The sequence below is a fragment of the Metarhizium album genome (genome assembly GCF_000804445.1).
Source record: "Metarhizium album ARSEF 1941 chromosome Unknown scaffold_1, whole genome shotgun sequence".
Taxonomy (NCBI): domain Eukaryota; kingdom Fungi; phylum Ascomycota; class Sordariomycetes; order Hypocreales; family Clavicipitaceae; genus Metarhizium; species Metarhizium album.
The window spans coordinates 2,107,865-2,132,124 of NW_024467575.1; the positions used below are offsets into that span (position 1 = coordinate 2,107,865).

Sequence of the window (24,260 nt, forward strand, 5' to 3'; positions counted from 1 at the left end):
GTTATGTACTTGGAAAACATTGGCCATGCCTGAATCGGACACCGCGTACAGAGTACACCTGGAGGTGGGTGGAGTTGGACAGTCAGCGCCTTCCGCCTTGCACCTTTCGTCAGAACTAAATACTAAATTTCCGACCATCACCCGGCTCAACATCAACGACAGTGTAAATGTTCGAGAGCACATTCACCAACCTGCGACGCACTCGCCCGCCCGTCACCGTCACTCCGTGACCTCTTCCCGCTGGCGGGCATCACTTCCGCTTATCATGGTATAGCCAAAGCACATGGTTTTCCCCGACCGACGGGTCTCGCCGCCAATATGTCCGTCAACCCAGCACCCTCGCTCCAGCTCGCCGACTACCTTGAGAAGCTGCCTGGCACCACCTTTAGGAAGCTGTACCAGCAGCCCTCAACAGCCTTTGCCATCTTCCGCCGCATGCTGCCGCATCTGGGTACGTCTTGTCGGAGCCGTATCCGTCGCCATGCCCTTCTTGTGGAGAGACTAGCTGCTGACTCTGGCGACGCCGCCAGCGAAAAATCTGGTTATGCGTATCCTCTACATGCCCAGGCCTATGCTTCTCACCGACCTCGACCTTTGGGTGAAGCCGGACGCAAAGAGGTAAAGAAGAAAATTTGCCTTTTTTGCCAACTGCATATGCAGGTGCCTTGCCGCAGTGACATCATCTCATTCTAACCCGGAATGTCAAAAAATAGACTGCGAGACCATGCCATTTCGACACTGAAAGGCCTGCACATCATCCAAATCTCCATGCCGTCCAAGGAGAAGCCCCAGGAGATGCAGCTCACGGCCAACTTCAAAAACTCGCTGCGGCTGGCCCTCACCGGCGGCGGCGAACACAACTCCTTCGGCGTGCCCTCAACGCTCATCGTCCCGCCCGAGATCGACGTTCCCTTCCTCGATCGCTACGCCCGCAAGAAGTGGGAGGATATCCTGCACTTTGTCGTCTCCAGTGTCGGATACAAGAGCACGGGCGAAGTGTCCGGCCCCAACAAGAGCGTCAAGGAGCTCCTCGTCGCAGGCAGACTGGTAGACAGGCGGCCCAACGGCAGCATCGGCATCACCCAAGCCGGCTTCACGTTCCTGCTGCAAGAGCCAAACGCCCAGGTCTGGACGCTGCTGCTGCTCTGGCTCGAGGCCAGCGAGACCAACAAGGCCGCCGGCCTCGAGACCGTCGACATGCTGTCGTTCCTCTTTGTCCTTGCAAGCCTGGAGCTCGGCCGCGCATATGACACAAACGCCCTGACCGAGCAGCGCAGGAACATGCTCCCCTCCCTCCTCGACTTCGGCCTCATCTACATCCCGCAGCACAAGCGCTCCATGTTCTTCCCGACCCGACTGGCCACCACCCTCACCAGCGGCGGGAGCAGCCTGCGTTCCATAAGCGAGGGCGTCGCCGCCGCGACAGCTGCCGCGTCTGCCGGCCCCCAAGGCCAATCGTCCTCGCAGCCACCAGGAGGCCCTCTCGGTTCCTCGGGCGACCAAAAGGGCAGCGTCATTGTCGAAACCAACTACCGCATCTACGCCTACACCCAGTCCACGCTGCAAATTGCCGTCCTCGCCCTCTTCTGCAAGCTCACCATGCGGTTCCCCGACATGGTCGCCGGCCGCGTGACCCGCACATCCATCCACCAGGCAATCAATTTCGGCATCACGGCCGACCAGATCATCTCGTACCTCGCTGCCCATGCGCACGAGCAGATGCACCGCACGGCCGCGCTCACCAACAGACCGATCCTGCCGCCCACTGTCGTCGACCAGATCCGCCTATGGCAGTTGGAAAACGAACGCATGAAGACGACGGGTGGCTTCCTGTTCCGCGACTTTGAAGACCACAAGGAATTTCTGGATACGGCGAGATTTGCAGAGGAGATTGGCGTCCTGGTCTGGAGAAGTGACAAGTCAGGCATGTTTTTTGCCAACAAGTACGAGCAAATCAGGGACTATTTGAAGAGCAGGAAGCGCATCGAATAGGCGAAGAGTGCTTTTGCCCGCTCATAGCTCCCAGGGAGGATAGCCATGTACTTGTCAAACATTGAAGCGGCGTTTGGAGGGTTAAAACAGTTTCAGGGACTTGGGACTTTACACGCTTAGACACAGGAAGCCCGACATGAGCAAATTTTGAGCACGGGAATCTCAGAAGGGGCAAGAAAAAGAATCAGTTCGTAACATAGTTTTTTCAGTGCCTGGTCCCTTTCCCGTACTTAATATACACCTATGTCTGCTTCTGCCCGCAAAGCAAGTCATCGTAAGCCATTCTCATCCTTCACAAATTTACAAGACAAACCAGTCAGCCAGTCGAATCAGCCATGCCAATATGATATGATTATCATGCCGGACGGGAAAAGAAAAGAAAAGAAAAGAAGAAAGAGAGAGAGAGAGAGGGAGGGAAGCATAAAAGACGACCTTTTTTTTTTCCTTTTCCTTTTCCCTTTTAAAGAATGTGACAAAAGTCGCAAATCCAATACTGATCTGATCCACTGCCCAACCGTTATTCAGACAAGAAAGCTGAAGCCAACACAGCCCGTTATTCATATGCTTCGTGAGCGAGAGACTCAATAACAGCCCAAAACGCCCAAAGGCCAGTGTTCAAAACAAGCATAAGCCAACGAGCATTCAGTATACCGCCACTCCGCGACCAAATGTCATGCCAATCGCCCCTGACCTTGAGTTCGCCAATTTCCTAACACTTGACTCTCGTCGTACTTCGCCCCTCTTAAAGCGATTGCCCACACCAGCAAGAAGCCCGTTTTTCTGGCCTTTGTCGTACGTCCATTCGGCGGCGCGGGGTTCTGTTTGAACGTACTTGAGAGCATAATACGTGTCTTTCCACTCGCAGAACGAGTTTCGCTCAGCTGGTGTGCGGCACTCCAACTCAAGTTGCTCACATATTTGCCGCAAGATTTCCTGGTCATCAGGGGGACGTGGTCTAGGGTCGTGCACAGCTGTTGGTAGAGCGGATGTTGTGTTTGACGGGGCGAGATACGTCAGGCGGTCATGAGAAGCCAGAGATGGGCGAGATGGGAGAGGCAATCGCGTCTGCACCTGGTCTCTGGTATTGTGGGTTGGTGATGAAGATGAACTGAAAGCGCCATTGTTAAGCCTCTCGTTTAAGAACCGATCACTCAGCGCCGTGAACCGACCGGTCCAGTAGGCCTCGCACTGTCTCGGGCTGGGCTTTTTGCCAGGGGAGACATTGGGAGGAGAATTTGGTCGAGAACTGATGCCAACGAAGGTTGCCAGGGTCGATGCAGAGGACCGAAAGCCCGAAACACTCGGTTCAGATCCTCTACATTTGGACACGACTTGGGTCGGGCGCGGAAGATCAGGGCTGAGACCCCGGACAGCGGCCAGGCTCCTTCTCAGGAAGGGCTTTTTGAGCTCTTGAAGCACCGCCAGCGTCTTTGTGTTCCATTTGCTCATCGATCTCGGAATGGAGGGATCCCCATCGTGGTTTGGCCCTTTCAAAGGCGGTACGTCGGCGGCATTTCCAGCCGACTCTGGCCGCGCAACCAGGGTGTACTTGGGTAAATGCCTCGACGAAGAAGACCTTGTCGACAGCGATAACAGGGCCGGTCTCTTGCCAACAGACGCCTTGGAAGAACTATTTGTTTCAATCCGACTTAGAGCACTGATGTCAGACTCCACAACAGTCGGGCTTGCCGACGGGGGCTGCGTATTTGGGAAGCTTCTGGAGACCCGACGCGACTTTCGAGAGGCAAGTGAGTCGGAAGAAACAATCGGACTGCTTGTTGTAATGCTTTGGTTGGTGTTGGCCGTCGAGAAATTTGACCGATACACCATCCTAAGAGCGTCATTTCCTTCGAAAGTTATTCCCTCCAAATGCCTGACGGGACCAATTGGTGCTGATATGACGGGTCGTTTTGCATGTGTTCGCCGGGGCATGATGGCTGCACTGACGTCACTCAGAATTTGCCCGGGGGGCTAATGTCGTCCTTGGAAGTAAGTGCCACTGGTAGGCGACTGAATAAGAGAGAGAGAGAAGAGGAGCAGATTTTGAACTTGACTTGCTTCGGCTTCACACCCATCGAGCTGTTGTTGAGATGCGTTGTTTTTAAGAAAGTCAAGACAATGAGAGTAGCAGGCAAACGCAGCCGAACATAGAAATGCCAGCAAAAACTATCGTCTTCGCCTCTGTGGAACGCGCAGGCGCTTGGACTTGGACGAACTGGATAATATTCAACGGGCCGTCAATGAAGACAAGTGTTTCAGACGCGGTCAAGGTTGATTGTTTACGAACAAACAGACACCACGAACAGGATGGTGGTGAGTGAGCTGGGAAAGAGGGAGCAGCGAACAATGACGCGGGCACCGGCACCGGCACCAGGAGCTATGGTGACTTTTTGCAGAGACGATTGGGAAAATTAAAAAGAAAGAACGGAGTGAAGGGGGAGAGAAAAACAACAAGGCAAAACTTCTGAACGCGTCGGATGCAAGGCCATCCAACGGCCGCGTAGAGCGAATGCCGCCAGGTGACGGGCAGGCAGGTGATTGACAGCCGTTTGCAGCTGCCCGTCTTTTTTGATGTGAGTGGGCTGGGCTCTGCTCTGCCACGGCAATGCCCTCTCTCTGTCGCCAATGTTCTTCAATGTCCAACGGCGTCCAATGTTGTCGAGCTCCCTTGCAAGGTTCCTTTCATGCCGGGCAGCAAAAGTCGTCGACGTTTTGTCCAGCCCAGGCCAATTTCAAACCTGTTCATTATTGTCTGGTATCCCGCCACGTAGCATCCTATTGTCCGTCGCAGTCGCCGCCGCCGTCGACGACGCAGTCACGGCTCATCGCCCGTCACTCATCCCAACCCTCAATGGCAAACTCAATCACAACATCCCCATCTCCTCGCCCAATCCCATGTCCGTTGCGATCCCACAATGCCCTTTCCACCATCTTCACATTCCCATCCCAGTCGACCAGCACCACCGTCTGTCGCTGCGTGCCATACGTGCCTGTTTCAAAGCCATTTGCCGCCGGCGCGCTCAGTTCCGGCTGCTGCTCCAGCAAGATCTCCTCCACCGCCTTGAGTTTGCCCTCGTCCCTGGCCCATGTTGCTTTGCCCTTTGCGCGGGCTGCATCCATTGACTCCCGTTGGCTTTCATCACCGAGTTCGGGAACAAAAATGCTATGTCGTAAAAGGCCGGTGATTTCTTGAAAGCTCGTCCCCGCCCGGATTGCAGGAAACGTATCCGTATCCAGCACTTTGAACAGGTCCTTTATCAGATCCGCTTCGCTCGCCTTGTCCTCGGCCGCTCTTTGCACCGTTGCGCGAAGCATCCTGGTTCCCATCTCGACCTTTGGCCACGCGACCTCGGCGTCAAACGTGGTGTTGCTCAATCCCCACGTCTCCCCCCGCTGGCCGGCCACGATAGGGACTTGGTCAGCATCTTCAGCCCTGTTACTTATGACGGCTATTCCCTCTCCTCTCTTCCTCAATTTGCCGCATACCAAGGAGAAGCCGCCCACTCCCTTGACGCCGTCGTCTTCCACGAGCCGCTGAACACCGTCTTTGATGCTGTTCCCTAGCCCGGCCAGCCAGGCCGTTACCACGGCGCCGCGGCTTCTCCTCCCGTGAACAGGGCGACTGGCATCATAGGCGTTCGCTTCGCGGTAGTTGGTCAGGACGGCAAACACCCCGGATTTAGTGATGCCGAGCCACGTGCCTTTTTCTGCGCGCTGGAGGTCTCTTGATGACAAGACGAGCTCGCCAGACGTAGGGTGTGTCCACCAGTGAGGGCGCGATGTCGGCCGCAGGATGAATTCATCCCGATTGTCAATGAGAATAAGAGGGTAGTCGGGATGTGCCGTAGTAAAGAGTACTATGCACATATTGTCTTGGTGAAGATCGGATGACGCCGTTGATGGCGTATGCTGGCTCGTCTCTCTGGGAAAACGCTCTTGGAAGTCGTACTAGATTATGAGTTGCTAGGTATGTCATATTCACACTAATGCAAAGGAGCCGACACAGCCCGATGAAGCCTGGCAGAAGCGTCGTACATCATGCGATTCGTTAATGTCTCTCATTGAAGCATGGCATGGGTGGTGAGACTCGAGGTCACTCGACGATGATCAGAGTCGTCAGGATTCAGCCCGTCGCGCCTTCTCAAACCCAACGCCCCACTTGTGCGCTCTCCCCAACGAGATTCGCTACTAGTCAGCTACGGCTCACCCACCAGTGCACCAGTGCACCATCAAGGAAAGAGTCGAGTCGGTCACACTTTACTTTGGAGACATTGTTTACTTCTCTATTATTCACCCCCCCCCCCCGCCTTACGGACCTTGTGACATATGTATTGCTCATATACTCTGCTACATGCATTGCCGTCGTGGACTCGTGGTCTACGTGATGCGCGACCCAAATGCGACCAACTACCTTTTGTTGAAGTTCAGAAATCGACTCTAGCTGCCACGTCAGCACGAAAAACAGGAAATCAATGTCCACATCGTACAAAATATAACATACCGCGATGAAGAGAATGATTAAATTGCTGACGATAAAGGCGACATAAATACCCAAATCTCTCCACCGATCATCAAACGACATGTTGAGTCGCTCGTAAAACTCATCGCCGACCTTGTGCGCGCAGTACTCGCAATCTTGCGTGTCGTTGCGGACGAGATATCCCGGTGCACCGCGCTCAAAGAACGGCGCCATGTACTCTCCACATGTCATGTTGCTGGGCGCAATGAAGCGGTTCACCTCTGACGAGGTACAGTCGACGGGAAGCTCGTGCAGGGCCGTCGTTACCATGCCGCTGATGAGCCGGGTAAACGGGTCGAGATGGTAGAGCCAAGCACGCCAGAAGGCTGGTATTTGGGGCGCCGGGACGGTGACGCCACAGAAGAGAGCGAATATGATGGTGAGGAAGGGGTTGAACTGGGCCGAAATTCGGGGTGACGGGGTCAGAGCTGCGAGGCCCTGGCCCAGAGTGACGGCGAAGACTTCCGTGATGAGAACCATGAGGAATTGGTAGCCGGCCCGCGAGGGCGTGGCGTCGAGGCCCGGCATAAAGTACAGGCAGACGAAGAAGACGACTGCGCAAAGGATCGAGTACGGCATCTCGGCGGCGATGATGGCGGTGACAAAGGTCGTGGGCGAGTACATCTTGGAGGAGGCTTCGCGGAAAAAGATGGCTCGCTTGATGTAGAACATTACTTCTACTTGGCTGATGATGAGCGGTGGCAGAACTGTGACCTGGAAGATGATGAACACGGTGTATTGGAGCGACGATCTGGACGTGTCGAGGTTGAGATATGTGAGGCCGGAAACAAAGGCCACGGCAAAGTGATTGAAGAGGCGGGTAAAGAGATAATTCGGCGAGCGCCAGAAGACACGGTACATGCGGCGTACCACAACCTTAATTTGGTGATGGGTCGGCGAAGCGTATTCTTTCTCCGGGACAGGATTCGCAATCTGGGCTATGGCCGCTCGTTCTTCTCTCATTTCAACAATAGCCTTCTTGACACACGCCAGCTCGGGACTCTCGTCCCAGACATCAGCCCAGTCACGCTCACCGATTCGAGGAGAGCTGCCGGCACCCGTGGCCTCGAGCATGAACTCGGCGACGTTGTCCGTGGGAGCGGCCTCGGCACCATTACGCTTGAGATACGCGCGCAAGATGGAGGCGTCTTCGCCAATTTCCCCAAAGTAGATCGTCCGGCCGCCACGCTGAAGAAGTAGGAGCCGATCAAAGTTTTCAAACAGGGTGGCATTGGGTTGATGGATCGTGCAGAGAATAGCCTGTCCCGCCGCGGCGAGTTTCTTGAGGAATCGGACAATGTTGAATGCGCTCTGGCTGTCAAGCCCGGACGTGGGCTCGTCGAGAAAGAGGAGAAGTTCCGGCTTGGCAGCAAGCTCAACGCCAATGGTAACTCGTTTGCGCTGCTCAACAGTTAGACCGGCCTCCTCGTTGCCAATGATGCAGTCTGCGATGTGTTCCATTTCCAACAAGGCAATAATCTCCTCGACGTAGAGGTGGCGCTCCGCAAGGGGGGTTTCATACGGCTGGCGGAGGTCAGCGGAGAATCGCAACGCCTCACGAACAGTCTGCGTCGGCTCGTGGAGGTCGAGTTGTTCGGCATACGAGGTCGATCGCTGGAACTGCTTGTCAGGCTTAAAGCCATCGACGAAAACATCGCCGGTAATGACACCAATGTTCTTACGGGATGCGAGAACGTCGAGAAGTGTCGTTTTGCCAGCTCCCGAAGCACCCATGAGAGCCGTCAGCTCACCCGGTCGAACATAACCGAATACGTTGTCTAGGAGGCGCCGTGTGCCTCCCGGCACAGGGACGTCATAATTGAGATTCTCCCACGTCAGAATACTCTCCGACTTGATGCTCAGATCGGACCCGACCTCGTTCGACCTGTCCTTGCGTCTGGCCTCTCGCTTCTGTAGCAGTTTCTCATTCAAGGCTGCGCGCTCCTTGTTAGGGCGTTGGTAGACTTTGAATGAGCTGCCTCCCATTCCAAATTTGACAAGCTCGCCGAGAACAACGTTGAGAATCAAGAAGAGGACTATGATGCTGAAAACGATGGCCCAGTTTCGCCATAGGTCGCCGGCATAGTACGAAAAGCCTTGTGCAATGTAGTCCGGCCCTGCAACAAATGTCGTCCCCGGTTTGGAGCCGGGCAATGTGCATACCTGATGGCTGATATTGGTGTATCCCGGCCCAGAAGGAATCAAGGAATCGGCGGTGCAAGTCATGTCGATGCTTTGGAACTCATTCTGCATAAGTGAACTGAATACTAGGCCAAGCGGGTTCACCCAGTAAAGCCATCGCAGCCAGGCTTTTTCAGACTGATACTGAATGAGATACCCGGAGGTGGTGACGAAGAGCGTAATGACAACAACAGCAAACTTGATGGCGTAGTCAAAGTCGGGACTTAGGCAGCCGATGATTCGGAAGACCAAGGTCATGGCAATGTTTCCCGACAAGATCATCAGGTAGAAGGTGAAGAAGGCGCCAGCATCCCTCACCAACCCGCTGAGGAAGTACACAATGATGGAAAAGACCATGATCTCCGTCGCGGAAAATGCCTGGTCAACAATGATCTGTCCAATCCACAGTGCAGACGGCCGATGGAACGCAAACGCCTTGTGTTTGTTCACGATGGCCCTGCCGAACATTGTTCCTGCCAGCTCGGAAAAGGCCTGAAACGCATTGAAGAGGAGGGCCACGAAGAGAAGGCCGCCCTTGCTGAATGCGCTGGCAGATGTCCTTTCCAAGTTGAGATAGAGTGTCCCCAGGACAATGGCAATGATGATGCTTCGGACCCATGAGAGTGTAAGGTTGAACCGATCCTGCAGCTTGAGTATAAACTGCCGCTTCATCAGGGCCCAGACCTGCAGATGGAAGCCGACCTGGTAGGCCGACCGCTTGGAAGCTCCTCGTTTGCTATCCTTGACTGCGAGCTGGAAATCGCTGTGCTTGTGCTGCTCCTTCTCCAGGTTGGCCTTGTATTCCGCAATCTGGGACTCAAGCTTCTTCTGATGGTGGGACTTTTGGAATGCTCGACGCAGAGTATCCGCGCTGTGAGGGGAGTCGTTTTCGGAGCGTCCGGCTGCGTATACTCTCTCGAATTCGTCGGTGCAGCCCGTCAAGTAATCCGGCGTGGTCTGTCGAGGCCTCGAGGCAAAGCCGAGCCCTTCGAAGTAGCTTCGGGCTTCATCCGCGGGACCAAAGTACACCTGCTTGCCCTCATCGATGACCAGGACCTTGTCAAAGAGCCTGAAGATGTTCTCGGACGCCTGGTAGAGGGACACAAAGGTCGTTGTCTTGTACAAGTTGGTCAGGATGCGAAGGGATCTTGTAAAGTCCAAGGCGGTGCTGGCATCGAGACCGCGAGTACTGTTATCCCAGGACAAGATGCAGGCATTGGTTATCATCATCTCTGCGATGGAGACTCGCTTCCGCTCTCCGCCAGAGATGCCCCTGACAAAATGATCGCCCACCACGGTGTTTCGGGTGTGTTGGATATTGAACATCTTGAGCAGTGTGGAAATCACATGCTCCTTGAACTCGGCCTTGGTCATGTTCCCGGGCCGTTTGGCGGGCATCTTGGTGTCGAGGGCAAACGCCAACGTCTGTTGGACTGTAAGAGTTGGGTGGTGAATGTCGTCTTCGGCGTTGTAGACGGCCTCGGCTCGATAGCGGCTGAATTCCTTGGCCGTCCAGGGGCCGTAAAAGACGTGGCCCTGTACACAGGTATATCCGTGCCTCTGGTTCGCAATGGCCTTGAGGAAGGTGGTGCAGCCGGATCCTGGTTTGCCCAAGACGAGGACCATTTCTCCGGGGTTGCAAACGCCCTGGAAACCGTCGAGAAGAGTGGCCTCGGGGGGTTTCCTGCCCAGGCCCAGCAGGCCCATGAGCGGCGTGATGACGTCGAAGAAGTTGATGAAGGCGTTGGGGAACGTCTGGACATAGTTGGCCGTGCCCCCGATGCCCTTGACCGTCAGTCCGTCCCAGCAGGCTCCGATATGCTTCGCCTTGATTCCGGCGGCCTCGCCGGCCGCAAGATCACCGCGCAGGGCGGTTTCGAGGTCAAACAGGGACTCGTCGTCATCTGCGGCGCCGAGGTCTGCTGGGCCGGCCTTTTCGGGGTCACCGTCCTTGACGGCTCTGCCCCGGCGGCTCGCTCGAGAGGCACCGGTGAACTCCCTCTGCAAGTCGGCAAAGTCAGCCTCGGCCTGTTCTACAGACACACCAGACAGCACACGACCGGTGTCTGCTCCAGCGGTCCGGCCGTGGCCTGCGGTCAAGTCAGAATCCGGAGACTGACATCGAGATGCGGGCGCACGTCCATGTGTCTCGTCGTCTTGGGCCTCTGTTTGCCCAGCCAGATGATGGGGCGCCATGTATCCTGCTCTGCCCACCGTCGTCCCATCAATATCGCTGGCGGAGGAGAAAGGCGGCAGTCGAATGATTCAGGGCCCCTCATGCATGGCCGCCGTCCCATCCGGCAGACTGTTGTTGTGGTGTACAGAGTTGGGTGGAAGCAGAGAGGCTGTGATGTGATGTGATGGATGGAGGCGCAGGTGGCCAGGTCGGCGTTGCGGCAACGTCCACGCCGAGAACTGGAGATGAGGCTTGTTGATGCGAGTCCTACTTTCAATCCCAACCGGCCAGGATGCCCATTGGATCACTACATGATATACTATACCGGTCGAAGCCTTTCCCGCGTGCATAGACAGGGGCGAAGGGCGGCGGAGATTCGGTGAGCAAAAAATACGGAAGCACAACACTTCAGAGGCAAGGATGACGGGGTCGGAACCCCTTTTGCCATTCCACAAAACCGAGCCGGAGCTACTAGGTTCGGTTAGGCCTTGGCGGAAATATGGTCCGGCGGTCAGCGAGCAGCACAGACGTGGATTTGTGGTGGATTCATGATGATATGGACGGACGGACGCTTGGCGATGCTCACAACCAACCACAGGCGGAAAGGCTCGACGCTTACGAAGAATGAGCCACGCACGCGGCCGCGACTCACCAGTCAGTTTATACGTTACTCGGTTCGGTTCAGTTCAGTACGAAGTCGGTTGCGACCGAGGCACCATCTCGGTCTGTGGACCGTGTGCGGCATCTGGGATCTACACCATTGATCGGCCGTGGTGTGCTGGAGCTGCCGTGCGATTCACCACGACGACATTGTCTGTTGCCCAATCGAGCAGACGAGACGTCCAGACGGCGGGACTTTGACCAAGTTGCTCCGCATCCAGAGCCAGAGTCAGACACCACCTCCGCTGAGCCTCTTCAAATCCCAACCACGGTAATAAAACGGGGCCCGCCATGTCCACCGACGTACAATTGGACGGATGGGTGGCATGTGCGGTGTCTGTTCCGCTGGCGCTGGTCCTGGTCCTGGTCCTGGTGAGTCATTCGGAGAAGGACAGAAGCAACTTCGAGCAAGGATGCAGACCTGGCCAGCCAGACGACTCCAACAGGTCGCTCGCTCGCTGTCAGACTTGCGTCTTTGATCTTTGTCTGCGGGTACGGACTCCGGAGTACGTGTCGGGTATCAGCTCCCGGTGAATTTTTTCTTGGTCATGCAAAAAGCAATCACGAGTCACGCGACTGTGGCTGTGCTGCTGGGCCAGAGTTGTGCGGCAAAGCCCCACTAGCCAAGTGCCTACCATGATCGGTTATACACGCGGTGAAGGCAGCGACAGCGCCGTCCAACTGTCAACGCTTGAGACCTTACGTGCCACTGGCCCGTGAGCCGCCGCCTTGTACCAGACTTGGTAAGCCGGTCGTGTTTCGCTCTCGCCTGGCTATTGAGCCGGGCTGGTGCAGGCCGGCAAGCAAGTACTGCGCAGTACTGGCACGAGCCACACGCGCCACAACACGGACCCACTAGCTATCTTACATCCTTGCTTGACAGAACTCCGTATCCGTGACATTTCCCACGGCCCTTGCTAGCTGCCAGTTTCGTTTCTTTGCCGAGGACATGGCAAGCGACAGCACGTATCATGAGTCGTGACTGCAGCACAGAGACTGCCGCCGAGATGGGCCGGCTAGTCATTGCAAAATGTCACTGGGCATGATTGACGGTCCTGTTTTTATATATTACAGATCAGATGTGAGCAAGTTGGACCGGGCATGGGGTGGCTTTGCCGTAGTGGCAGTAGCAGCAGTAGTACGTAGGACGTTGCGTCCACCGCACAGAGTAGTACGTAGTAGTATATCGACGTTGAAACGCCACGTGCGTGAGCTCCGCAGCATGGGAAACTAAACCAGCCCGAGCTGAGAGGCAGTTATCAATCACGACCCCTGGGCCCGGGCAGATGGCAGGAATGAACAGAGGCGCAGACAGAGAGACGAGAGATGCCAGGTAGGCCAGATGGATGCCGAGCAACCGATTACATCATGTTGGCTGCTGGTAAAACACGGGAAATAGATCAAGGTGTGCCCTGGCTTTGCCTCCTTGGGGATATACGAATGTGCTGCAGTCTCTGCAGTCTTCTACGGTCCAGATGTCATGCTGTACCCCCGAGCGCCTCGTACTTGTCCAGCTACATGCGTTTTGCTTCGGACTGCACGCAAGACACGAACCAGGTCAGCAGGGACCAACCAAAAAGGACAATGCCCATCGTCATGTACTATAGTGCTATTCCGCTAATCCTGTCAGTCTACAGAAACGATCCGACGACGCCCATGCGCCTTGCCCACTGAAGCCAGTACACCGTACAACTAGGATTCCTTTGGGTGGACATGATGCCACTCGGACCAGGTTTGCTGGTTCGGTAGTAGCGCAGCTGCGAATTCGGATGCCGGGAATCTCGACTGTATGAACCACAGCCAGCGTTGTTCCGAGACTGCACCAGCACTCCGCATAGTACTCCAGAGTCCTCGGCTGTTGTTCCTACAACTCAGAGCCGCTGCACCCAATGTCATGTGCGCTCCTCGTGCCTCGTGGGAAAAATAGTGGCATTCCCTGCTCTGCAGGTGTGACCAAGTGCCGAAACTGACCTTCCCAGTTGTATAACATCCGACACGTGGACGATGGAGAGCCACCGGGGCCCTAGAGACCAAAGAGGGATCTAGCATCGACGACGTTATCCTTGTTGGCCAGGAGCTGCGCTCCCTAGACGTATACGACCCCTGGTCGCACGGGGCTTCCGCTTCCACAAGGGATCGCGCTGCGTCGACCGGCGAGGCCTATGCCTTTTCGAAAAGGTACATTTCTACCGATTCGCATTCACCACTCAGGACGGGGAGCGACAGGACTTGCTTCTCCTCCATGGCCCAACCCTCCGCGGCCATGAGGTCGAAGAAGGCCCGCTCCGACGGGTGGCGCGGCTTTGTGGCAACAAACACCTTTGTCGAAAACTCGTCGTCGTCGGGGGTGAATTCCAGATTCGCGCGGTGAATGGCTGACAGGGTGCCGACGAGGGCTGGGAGCATGTCAACGTTGTACGTGCAGTCGCTCAGCATGACGAGGTCCCAGCGCCGGTACTGAATCTGCCCGCGGAAGCCTCCGTCCTGGGCCGCGTTCCAGTCGAGATTCTCATACATGACTTGCGCGTAGCCGAGATCCGAACCAGAGCGAAGCTGCTGCAGGAGCCCCATGTTAGAGCGCACCCTGCCTTCTGCTTCTTTCAGGTCCGTCATCAAGATTGTGCATTCGGCGGTGCCCCTGGGATAGACGGCGCAGAGGCCGATGCCGAGGATGCCCACTCCACAGCCCAGCTCGAGGACGTTGACGCCGTCCTTGTCGTTGAGGATGCCGAGCAGCTTCTTCATGCAGGGGTGCTGGCTGGTCTCGAGTTTGGGGAACCTGTAGGCGCCGACAATGGCGCAGAGCGAGATGACGCCCGCATCCCAGATGTGGCGGGCGATGCTCTCACCAATCTGCTCCTGGATCTCGAGAAACTGCGCTGGCTCGGCGGGGGCAGTCAGGCGGAGGCGGCGAGTCGACATGTCCTGTTCCACCTCGGGGCCGCTCATGCCGACCCAAACAGGCACGATGAGGCCCCTGGCGTCCCTGGCGGCCTTCTTGATGGACGAGTTGAGGATGTGCTGGACCTCGTCCCCCGACAGTTCCGCGTGGGGGCTGATACAGAGCTCAACCGTGTCGCCGGACATGAAGGCCTGCTGAATCGTTTCCGGAAACTCGAAAACAGGCTTGCACACTCGCCTGCCAGCCTTCCACTGTAGGGCTCCCTTCCTGGTAAGAAGGCATGATGAATTTCCCCACAGCGAGGTGACGTGAGCCGTAACCGCCAGGTCGATGGCCTTTTCCGGGCATAGAAAGGACTCCCCCAGATCAGTCGTGATTGTGAATACCAGTTCGGCTTGCATGCCGTCGGCATGGACGCTCATACGTGGAGCACGCAGCAGTCGAATGTAATGCATGGTGTTGCGAGGCTGGTGGTCGACGACGACCGTGTTTTTATCTCTCTTCGTAAAAATCTTGGACTCTTGGTGTGCGGAATATCTCAGCCAGCTGGGACACGAAGGGATGGAAGGAGGTGTCACAGGTACATGATTAGGTCCGGGGCGGTATTAAAGAGAGACATGTATCGTCGAGCCGCGCACTGAACACGTGGGAAACGGTCGGTCGGTGGAGAGGGGAGAAGGGAAGAAACACAGGTTCGTGATTCAGGTTTTTGGGGAACGGCTTTTGAACTCGGGGGATCAATCGGACTTTTTGCAGTCTGACGGTGGAAAAAGGCCATGACGATGACCTGCCGCCGCTTTGGGCTTAGTCATGTCTTTTTTGGGGCAAGCTCTCCTTTTTTTTCCCCCGAGCGCAGGAAAGTGGCAAGTGGCAGAAGCCATGAACGCGTGGCTGCGGGCCATGGTGAGTTTGTCCACGCCGATGAAGAAGACCTTTTGTTTTCTTTGAGCCTGCATTGAGGGTTGTGGGAAGAAAAAAAAACACAATGGAATCGGACGATGCGCACGTCTTTGTCGCACCGACGACTTCGTGCGTGAATCACGGCGTGGGCCAGCCAGCGGTGATGGCCTACCCCAGACGACTCGTCGCCGTTCTTGGTAATTTATCAGCCACCAACCAGACCAGCAGCAATCATGGTAGAATTACAAAATAAGTTAGTTACAACCGACGTCACTGCCTCCTTCGCGGCCGACAAAGGTAAACGCCATCATCCATGGACCATGACACAGTTCACGCCATTCACGCCACGAAGCAGCACTTCTTCACCGAGACGAGTTCAAGCAGATAATCATCTCTTGCATCAATTGCTCCGTGGAGGATCCTCGTATTGGAAGCACTTGACCGAGGTCACCCGCAGCAGGTTTCTCTCGCTTGTGGGCAGAGACCTGTAGTTGAATGCTCGCTGCTCACTTTCCCACACCGCGAGACATTCACGCAGGTCTCTGGAAGCCAAGGCTCCTTGCCGGTATGGTTACAAAATGACGTCCTGAATCTACCCGACCTCTCATTCGCAACGCCAGCATATCCGCTACTTACAGTCATGCTTGCATCGACTGGATGATGGGACAGCCCCGAGGTGTATTGTAGTTACAGAGAATTGCAAATTGCATACAACTTGGCTTCATGGATGCGTTCAATTACCTTTTTCGGTGTGCTGCCGTTGGAAGATGTGGTCCTTGCAGCCAGACGACAACAAGGCGCTACCGTGTTGCCTCTTGGGAGACAGACACGAAGAGTTGTAGAAGCGGCTAGGCAGTGTCTTGAACGGTTTCATCTCATCTGTGAAACAAGGGCTCAAACGCCTGCCTTTGAAAATGTATAACCGTTTCCCGAGCACCGTCTGCGAGTCCGCGTCACGAGGCCACGTCCCGCTGAGCCATGCGGACAGGTCACACAGCCGCCACAAAACAACTCTCTCACGTACTCCGTACCGAGTCGTGGACCACCACCCGAGCACATGGGTCCCCCGCTTCACCAGGGGCCAAGTTGCCATCCGTGAACCCAGACCACGGGCCACAAAAGCGCCTCAGGAGAAGCCGGACCCGGAAGGTCTAGGTCGAAGCGCCTAATGACTGGCAAGCCATGTCTGCCGTCGGCCGTTCTTCGCGTCGCACGAGGAACTACGCAGGCCACACGCTGTGGCTTACGCCCAACACATGCTGATTGATGGAGAGCTGAAGAAAATCTTACCAGAGACTCGCTGTAACCCCGTGCTGCACAACATGGGACTTGTACTGGAAACCGTTTTCGTCTGCGGAGGGGGGAGAGGGCCTGCATTCGGCCCATGTTGGTTGGCTCGTGGGGATGCTGCTCCTGTTGTTCCCGCTCCACCACGGACGCGAGTTGACGTTGATATCGATGCATGTCGCGCAAGCAGTCGGTTGCGCATCAAGCGCCTCTTTTCGCAAACTGCCCGCTCTCAGTTCGTCCTAGGAAGACAAATCCTCGACGACAAATCCTCTCTGCGGCGGCCCATGCGAAAAGGCGTTTTTATGGCAGCTGGGGATGAGATAAAAACTGCTTGGTGGTTGGTGGAAAGAAGCCGCTGCGTCCGCAGACGGTTTTGATACCCGAAAGAGAAACGACGAGAAAAAAAAAAGCGTCACACGAGATCAGCAGATGTGGCTTTCGCTTAGGTCTCGGGTGTATGGACTCCACGGCCATTTCGACAAGGACCAGGCATGGCGATCTAGATCCGGAAGACGGATCGTGGAAATGTCACACGCAATGACGTTGTTCCTTGTTTCGGTACGGAGCAGTACATGGATACTGGCACCAGTCGGTAATATCGCGACACAGGGCTTGTCGGAGGTGCTCGTCCCCTCGCCTCTTTTTACTTGTCGTCGGTCGATGACGAGGGGGAGGGGGACCTTGGGTTCCTGGCCTCTGCATTTGCTGGTGGTAATACGGAGGAGGAGTGCTCCGTAATCCGAGGTGTAGTTGCAACTGACCACTTCTCCGTGGATAGGCCGGAAGAGACTGGGCCAACGACCAAGGCAAGGCTCGGTCCGGACGATGGCAAAGGCGAGCGGAGGGGGCAAAGACCAGGCAGGGGGAGGAGTGTGCATCGTCATCAGCGATCACCACTGACGACAAAGAGTGAAGTGGTTGGACGAACCCCCCAATGCCACCAAGCTGGTGGTGACGGTTCGTGCGCCGGCCTCGACCTGCTGCGGCTGGCGCGAAACGAGTGCGGTCGAAGCCAGAGCGGAGAGAGGTTGCGAGGGTGAGAAGTTGAGAGAGAGAGCAAGGAGGGGGCGGCCACCCAACGACAGGTGACGAGACGGTCGAGACGAGCGTGTGTGAGGAATCGGCGCGGGGTGGACTTGGCAACAATAAAAGCCATCACACCAGCTGGGATCCCGTCTCATCCATCACCACTACGGAGCACCAGTCGACAAGTTGACGCTCAAATGCCTCCGCATCGCGGCCTCAGCTGAAAGCCGGCGAGAGCCCCAGTCAAGCCACCCGAGACACGCATACACGCATCCCGCCACCGCAGCCACGCCGCCTGCGCCGCGAACCGCGAGCTGCGAGACGCCACTCTCATCAGGGTGGCTGGGAGCCCTCAAACTCTCGAGTCTTCATCAGCAACTCGGAAGGCGTTGCGACAGTGCCGCATGGCCCCCGACGCAGCAGTCAAGGCGTGCAGAGTACACCGACGCCACTCTCACGCACAGGCAGGCACAGGCCGACCAGGACCCAGCATCAAACTGGGACAAGTCGCGTCGGCCATGCAATCAGGAATCAAGCCCTGTGTGGGATGCACAAAAGAAAAGCCGGACAGTGTACGGAGTACCGAGTAACTACGGGGTAGAGCCAGCCATCGGCTTCCTGTGCCAACTCCCGTCGCACTAGCACGTATCCGTAGATGGATGGAATGGCCCAGACTTCCTGCTAGAAGAAAAAAAAGCCTCATCTCAACATGCACGCCGCACGTCGTGGCACGTACTGTATTGTGTCAAACCCCGCTCGAGCACACTCGACACTTAAGTACCCAAGTACTTGAGTACTAGTACTACTCGCATATTTGGACGCAGAGTGATTAGCGTTACGGGCGGGCCTGCAAGGGCCGGGCCGGCGGAAAGTCTACGTCAAGTACGGAGTACCTAAGCTCACACTACTGTACGGGGTACGGAGTACATGGCAGAGTGGTCTGGTCCCTTTGCATCAAATGGCCCTGCGTGGATGCAAACAACCATCAATTGGACGCGGACACGGACGTGGCTGGCGTCTATCTTGTCACACTTCCATCATTGGCTGAGTGACCACAGACATACGTACATACATACGTGCATGCGTGATACATTCTCGGACTCCTCCGTAACAGCGGCACTGTGCATTCACGTCTAACATCTCGCCTGACCAGCTCCACAGTCTCAGTAAACAAGCTTTTGTCTAGTCTAAAAAGTGCACTCTCCTGCGCTACGCTGCTATCCATAAACTAATCTAGAAGGGCATGACACACTACCCTCTCTGCACATCTGTGCGCTGCTTCTTCGCCTATTCTGCGACGCTTGAAATGAAAACTTTGGGTATCTCTACATGTTGAAAAAATGCCCCTTGCTCCAAGTCTCCTCCGCGTTTGCATTGCTGATGGTACAGGTCGCCCGTTAGTGGTCTTGGTAACTTTTATAAACACATAATCCAGGTCGAGGTTGGTCGCGTCCAGGATGTGAAGAGGAATGGACAAAGGAAAAAAAAAAGAACAGAAAAAAAAAAGATCGGTCCTATCCATGCAGGCGTGGGCCGTATCCTGTATTTCCACTAGGCTGAAGAGGCAAGGTATAAAATGTACAGTTCTAGTTTCCAGTCTCCCGGCATGCCCGGTCCAGGAAAGGTGGTATCGATGAAACTCCGGATCCAAACTATGCCGGGCAAGGACAACTAAAAAGAAAATAAGGGTCAAGGAGAAAAAGTGGGAAATGGAGAACCACAGAAAGAAAGAATCCATCCGGGCTCCATGTCCATTCCGCGTTATTTGGCATCCCAGTTGGGAGGGATGAATCCTGTTCCATTCGACATGGGAGGGGGCCGTCTAGAGGGTAGGAGTGTCGATAATGTCCTGGCAATTGGCGTCGAATCGGAGATTGAATAGTCTAATGCCCTGCATCAACTTTTCAGTCTTGGCCAACTCTCGATCTCGGCCAAACAAGGTGACCACGAACTCGACACCCGAGTTCTTCCCAAGCCCGGAGCCCTTCTTTTTTGCGGCCTTGAGCATCGGTGACTCGCAGGCCTTGAGGAGGGCTCGCAACTTGTCTGTGAGACGCTCACCTGCGTCGATGAAGTCGTTCAAGATTTCTCTACTCTCGACGCTGCGGACTTGGCCGACAATTTCTTCAGCGCGCTTAATCTTGCCGTACAACTTGATGAGGAGCAGCCACAAGTCACCCGCCATGTCGGCGATGGGCTTGTCTGGGCCCTCGTGATAGACAGTCCAGTCGTAGATCCATTTGCCTAGACTGTTTGCATCAAAGACGCTTCCCAAGAGAAGAATGGGCTGCTCTTCCGGGTCCCAGTTCTTCAGTGAGTAGCCTTGGGGAATGCGGTGTCGGCGAGCGTCGGCCTCGGTCGCCTTGGGCGTGGACGGCGGCGGCTTTGATCGCTGGCCGCTTGCCGCCGGACGGACCGTAGACGACCGCTGGGGCACCGAAGCCGACGAGCGGCGAGAATGGCCATGGCTGGTTGGTGGACGGGCTTGGGGTGGTTGGGGCTGCGGGGATGTGTAAGGTGAAGCACGCGCATATGCAGGATCGACATGATAAGAGCTCTGCGGACGGACCCCCTCATTAGTGTACCATCCCCCGTGGTGCTTCGACAAGTTCGGAGCGCGGCGACTCCAGGCCCGCGGCTCGCCCGGGAGCACGTAAGTGCCTTCTCCCAAAATCTCGATGATCTCGTCCTCGTCGGATTCTCCATAGGGAGTGGAAGCCCGCACATAGGTATACGAGTGACGATGGCGCCTGGGGGGAGCTTGGTATGGTGCCGTGTGGCGGCGCGACGACGAAAAATCTGTAGCACTCACATCTACTGTACAATAATCCCCATAACTATTGTATCTGGGGGACTCCATGTGTGTTCGGGGAGTGAGGACAGCGTGCTGCGAGTAGCTGGAGGATCGCGTGTGAGCTGCTCGCGTGGCCGGCCGCCGTGGCGTCGACGTGTCGAACCACATCGGCCGAGACGGAGTAGGTGCCGGAGTCATCCGAGAGTATTCCCAGTCGCGGAGTGGTGTTGATCCCGGTGTTCGTGGCGAAGGATAGTTCATGATGTCGACAGTTCGAATAGCTGTGCCCAGCGCGACATGCGAATCGTGTGTTGTCGTGCGTCAACGCCACCGCGACCCGGCGTAACCAGTGCACTCCAAGGCAAAGAGACAAATCGGTCGCCGAGGCCTCCCACCTCGTCTCGTGCAAATATCGTTCCCAGGTCGTCGAGGTTTCGATCTGTGGTCGCACCTCAGGCGTGTGGCGCGGGATGGGTTGACGCTTTCTATTGATGTGATCTTGTTGGCGTTTTTGTTGTGCTTTTTTTCTTTTTGGGTTTTTTTTTTCCCTCTTTTGAACGTCACCTCGGTAGATGGTTGGAGTAGGGGTTTAGAAATTGTCCTGCTGCTGCAAACATGACCGGTATGAACGAGTCAAATTGGAGTATTCCTCTGCTTCAAGAGAGGAACTGGATGATTAGAGAGTTTGTGGCCTTGTCGAGGGCGAGGGGCAAGCGGTGGTTCTTGGAGACGTTGAGTAGGCAGCCACCGACTCCACGTTTCAACAGTTGAGTAAAGAGCGTGAAAAACGTCGTCGGGCTTTTCCAACGCGCCTCGATCAATGTAGCAGATGATTATGTGATTCGATAATTGGCAAAAGCCAAAGTTGTGAGAGATCGGAGGAAAGGGCGTGGTGGCCAGGTGGAGATGACGGCATCTTTATATGATTTGCGGTGGCAACAGACGGAGCGGACGTGAGGAGCTTTGCGTCCCATCGGCCACGGCCCAGCGCCCATCTGGCCGCGTGCTGGGTCAATGATCCGCTTTCGAAAAAATAAAAAACAGAAAAACAGGGGGGCAGGCAAGGGCATGGATGGAGCCAGGCAGTTGAGACGTTGATTGAAGTCTGTCTGGCCTGGCCGAGCACTGCAGGCCCCCCCCATTCCCATCAGAGCAAACCCTGGCCGGCAGCCTGGCATCTGCACAGGTCCTCCTGGCCTCCTGGGCCGGGAGCCCACGCCACCAATGGCTCCCCAGGGGTGGGCGCACTCGAGGGGGTGGTTTTGTGCCTGTCTGGGTGTGCCGCGTGCCGCGTGCCGCATGGTGTCTGTCGTGCGGACTGCGCCTGCTGTGAGTACTCCGTCCCCGCTCCGTACAGAGCAGCATTATTGATCGTACATCATGTACACTTACTCTGAATACTCAAGTACTTGAGCATACAGTCTGGTCGAGTAAAGTACTCAAGTAACTAAGTACGTACACAGGTAGCCCGCAGCGCAGCGAAGACCACCGAACAGGACGGAACTTTCCAACAACAAGTCGCGCCTCACCACCCGATGATTCGACGGAGGCGGCGGGAAAAGGGGGGTTGCCAGGGGGGTGTCCCTACGACGTGCCTGGCGGCGGAGGGAGGCAGACACGACAACAATAATCCAGCCGTGGCTGCGGAGCACGCAAGTTATGTACTATGTACGTATGTATGGCCTTATTTACGACACGATGCTAACAGTACCGCTGCTAGTGGTGGTCACTCGCCAGACCATGTACGGAGTACTCTGTATGTGCAGTCCTACTGTCCAACCTCGTCAGCTTCGCCGGGTCGCAGAATTTTCGTCCAGACGGTGCACCAGCCTCGAACGCTTTCTACTCCGTACTCCGTACGATGCCCGATGTTAGGCAGACGCTCAGTCAGCCATCCAGTCACACTCTGGAGTCTGTGCAACAGCAAACCTTGGAAGACGCCGCTCGACGACCAAAGTGAGCCCGGTGCGATTCATAATTACTCACTTGGCTTATTTCCCTTGGCCCCTGACGCAGAGTCGGAGCCGCCCGGGGCCTGTCGGTCGTGGTGGTCTCAACAACTCGCCTACGGAGTGCTTATAAGCTACTCCCAGCAGTAGGCGTAGGCCTCAAAAAAGTTGCGCAGTCCGCCACGTACCGAGTACGGAGCACTATACCGTCTTTTCAAGCCCGGCGTTGGAGGCCACGCGATGCCCATGTGCGCGGCCCATGCTGAAGCTAGTACGGAGTACGTACGTGGCAGTGATTACTACAGAGTACGGAAGACGGTGCGTATACATGGCAAGGTCGAGTCTTGTCCCGTGTCTCGTTGGCTCTGCTTGGTGAAGAGGGCAACAATTGGCATACTACGAGACGTGCGCTTTCTTTGTCCAACCGTTGGTGTCTCTCGCTGTCTCTGACTGGCTGCAGACGAAGGACTAAGGCCGGCGTCTCATTGTCAAGGTTTTGTCTTCTTGGCTGACTGCGACTTCAAAGCTGACTGGTACGGACCCGGTTGACGCTCCTGTCTGGTCGGTCGGATCAAGGAGCCAATCGAGGGAAGCGTTGAGTCCATGTCGATGAGAAACACGAGCCAGGTGCGCTGAGTTGCTTCTCGGGGACTCCATTCTGTGATACGATACGACAGTGAGCACTCGTTACTCGGTACAGTGAACAATAATACGGGATACTTGGTTGGAAAATGCCAGAGTACTTATGGTGCGAAGCAACGAGCATGGACATGTGGGCTTCTCCTCCAACCTTGGCCTCGGCCAGCAGGCACACTCATCCGAGGCGCCTTTGCGAATTCTGTGATGCTAGCTAGAATGCTCCCCGGGCCTACGGAGAAGGGAAGAAGAGACGCTCGCGCAGACGTCCAGCGAGTGAAAATGTGTGCACTCAAGCGACGGGGACGGGACAGGGATGCCAGCCACAAAAAGAGCCAAGAGTGTCGCCAGCGCCAAACCGCTGCCCCCTGCGTAAGATGTGATATTGCGTCTGTGCTCGACGGGGTCCATGGCATGGTGCCGACGGGGAAATACTCCGTATTACTACTCCGTAGGGAAGAGTGCCATCAAAATTGCATTGATTGATGACTACCAGACGCCCCGGCCTTTTCATTGCTAGTCACAGTCGTAGGTAGTGGTACGGAGTACGCAGTGCAGAGTGGCAGTAGCAGTAGATTGATCCCATGACGGTTCTCGCATACAATAAATACACAATGGGCACACGTCTTTGACTCGTCGCGCGCTCCCGCAATCGTCACGACCCGGGGCTCCCTCAGTCACAGCCCAGATTGCCAATGCACGCGCAGAGCATGTGTTGCGATGCACTCTGCGACTTTTTTCGAATTTTAATTTCGTCTTGTTCGTCTTGTTTTTAGCCCTGTGCGCGTGTGCGTCTTCACCTGATTCGTCGCCTTGTCCCCTTGTCGACCGTCCCCGTCCGGCTTGTAAACGACGAACCACCCGCCAGCCTCCCCCGCAGCCCTGACTCTACCCTGGCTGGCAGTCAGTGGGTGCCCCCAGGGCCTGCGACTGCAATTTACCGAGACACCAAGCGCCGTTGAGCGAAATTGCCAGCCTCTGCTCGAGGGAAATCATGGGAATGTGCAAATTTACGGAGCACGGAAGCACGGAGCACCCAGGGCGGGCCTAGGCAGACAAAAGAACCCGCGTCTCACACACACGACCTCTCTCTCAACAGAGACTCTAGGGTTGTTCTTCGAGGGCTCGGCGCCGAAACGATGCCCCGCACGGCTGGATGGATGGATGGACGCCGGCCGCCTGACGAGCGCGACTGCATTGTGCAAAGAAAAGAGACGACGGACCCCAAAAAAAAA

The 24,260-nt window shown here is 55.9% G+C and overlaps 5 protein-coding genes across 5 annotated transcripts; 1 reads left to right on the forward strand and 4 right to left on the reverse strand.

Annotated features, from left to right (window-relative positions):
- Positions 1–318: 318 nt before the first annotated feature.
- Positions 319–1,992, forward strand: MAM_00598 (Transcription factor Tfb2; the record flags this gene model as incomplete). The annotated part of the gene is made up of 3 exons (XM_040819397.1): positions 319–451; positions 531–618; positions 714–1,992. 3 exons carry the CDS (start codon positions 319–321, stop codon positions 1,990–1,992), a joined length of 1,500 nt encoding a protein of 499 aa, XP_040682662.1.
- A 642-nt stretch (positions 1,993–2,634) lies between these two features.
- MAM_00599 (uncharacterized protein) lies at positions 2,635–3,924 on the reverse strand (the record flags this gene model as incomplete). Its single annotated transcript, XM_040819398.1, has 1 exon — positions 2,635–3,924. The coding sequence occupies one exon, from the start codon at positions 3,922–3,924 to the stop codon at positions 2,635–2,637; it is 1,290 nt and encodes a 429-aa protein (XP_040682663.1).
- Positions 3,925–4,824: 900 nt separating this feature from the next.
- MAM_00600 (BMR1-like protein) lies at positions 4,825–10,888 on the reverse strand (the record flags this gene model as incomplete). Its single annotated transcript, XM_040819399.1, has 2 exons — positions 4,825–5,940; positions 6,494–10,888. 2 exons carry the CDS (start codon positions 10,886–10,888, stop codon positions 4,825–4,827), a joined length of 5,511 nt encoding a protein of 1,836 aa, XP_040682664.1.
- Positions 10,889–13,688: 2,800 nt separating this feature from the next.
- On the reverse strand, positions 13,689–14,885 carry MAM_00601 (uncharacterized protein; the record flags this gene model as incomplete). Its single annotated transcript, XM_040819400.1, has 1 exon — positions 13,689–14,885. One exon carries the CDS (start codon positions 14,883–14,885, stop codon positions 13,689–13,691), a length of 1,197 nt encoding a protein of 398 aa, XP_040682665.1.
- Positions 14,886–19,468: 4,583 nt separating this feature from the next.
- Positions 19,469–20,701, reverse strand: MAM_00602 (uncharacterized protein; the record flags this gene model as incomplete). The annotated part of the gene is made up of 1 exon (XM_040819401.1): positions 19,469–20,701. The coding sequence occupies one exon, from the start codon at positions 20,699–20,701 to the stop codon at positions 19,469–19,471; it is 1,233 nt and encodes a 410-aa protein (XP_040682666.1).
- Positions 20,702–24,260: the final 3,559 nt, after the last annotated feature.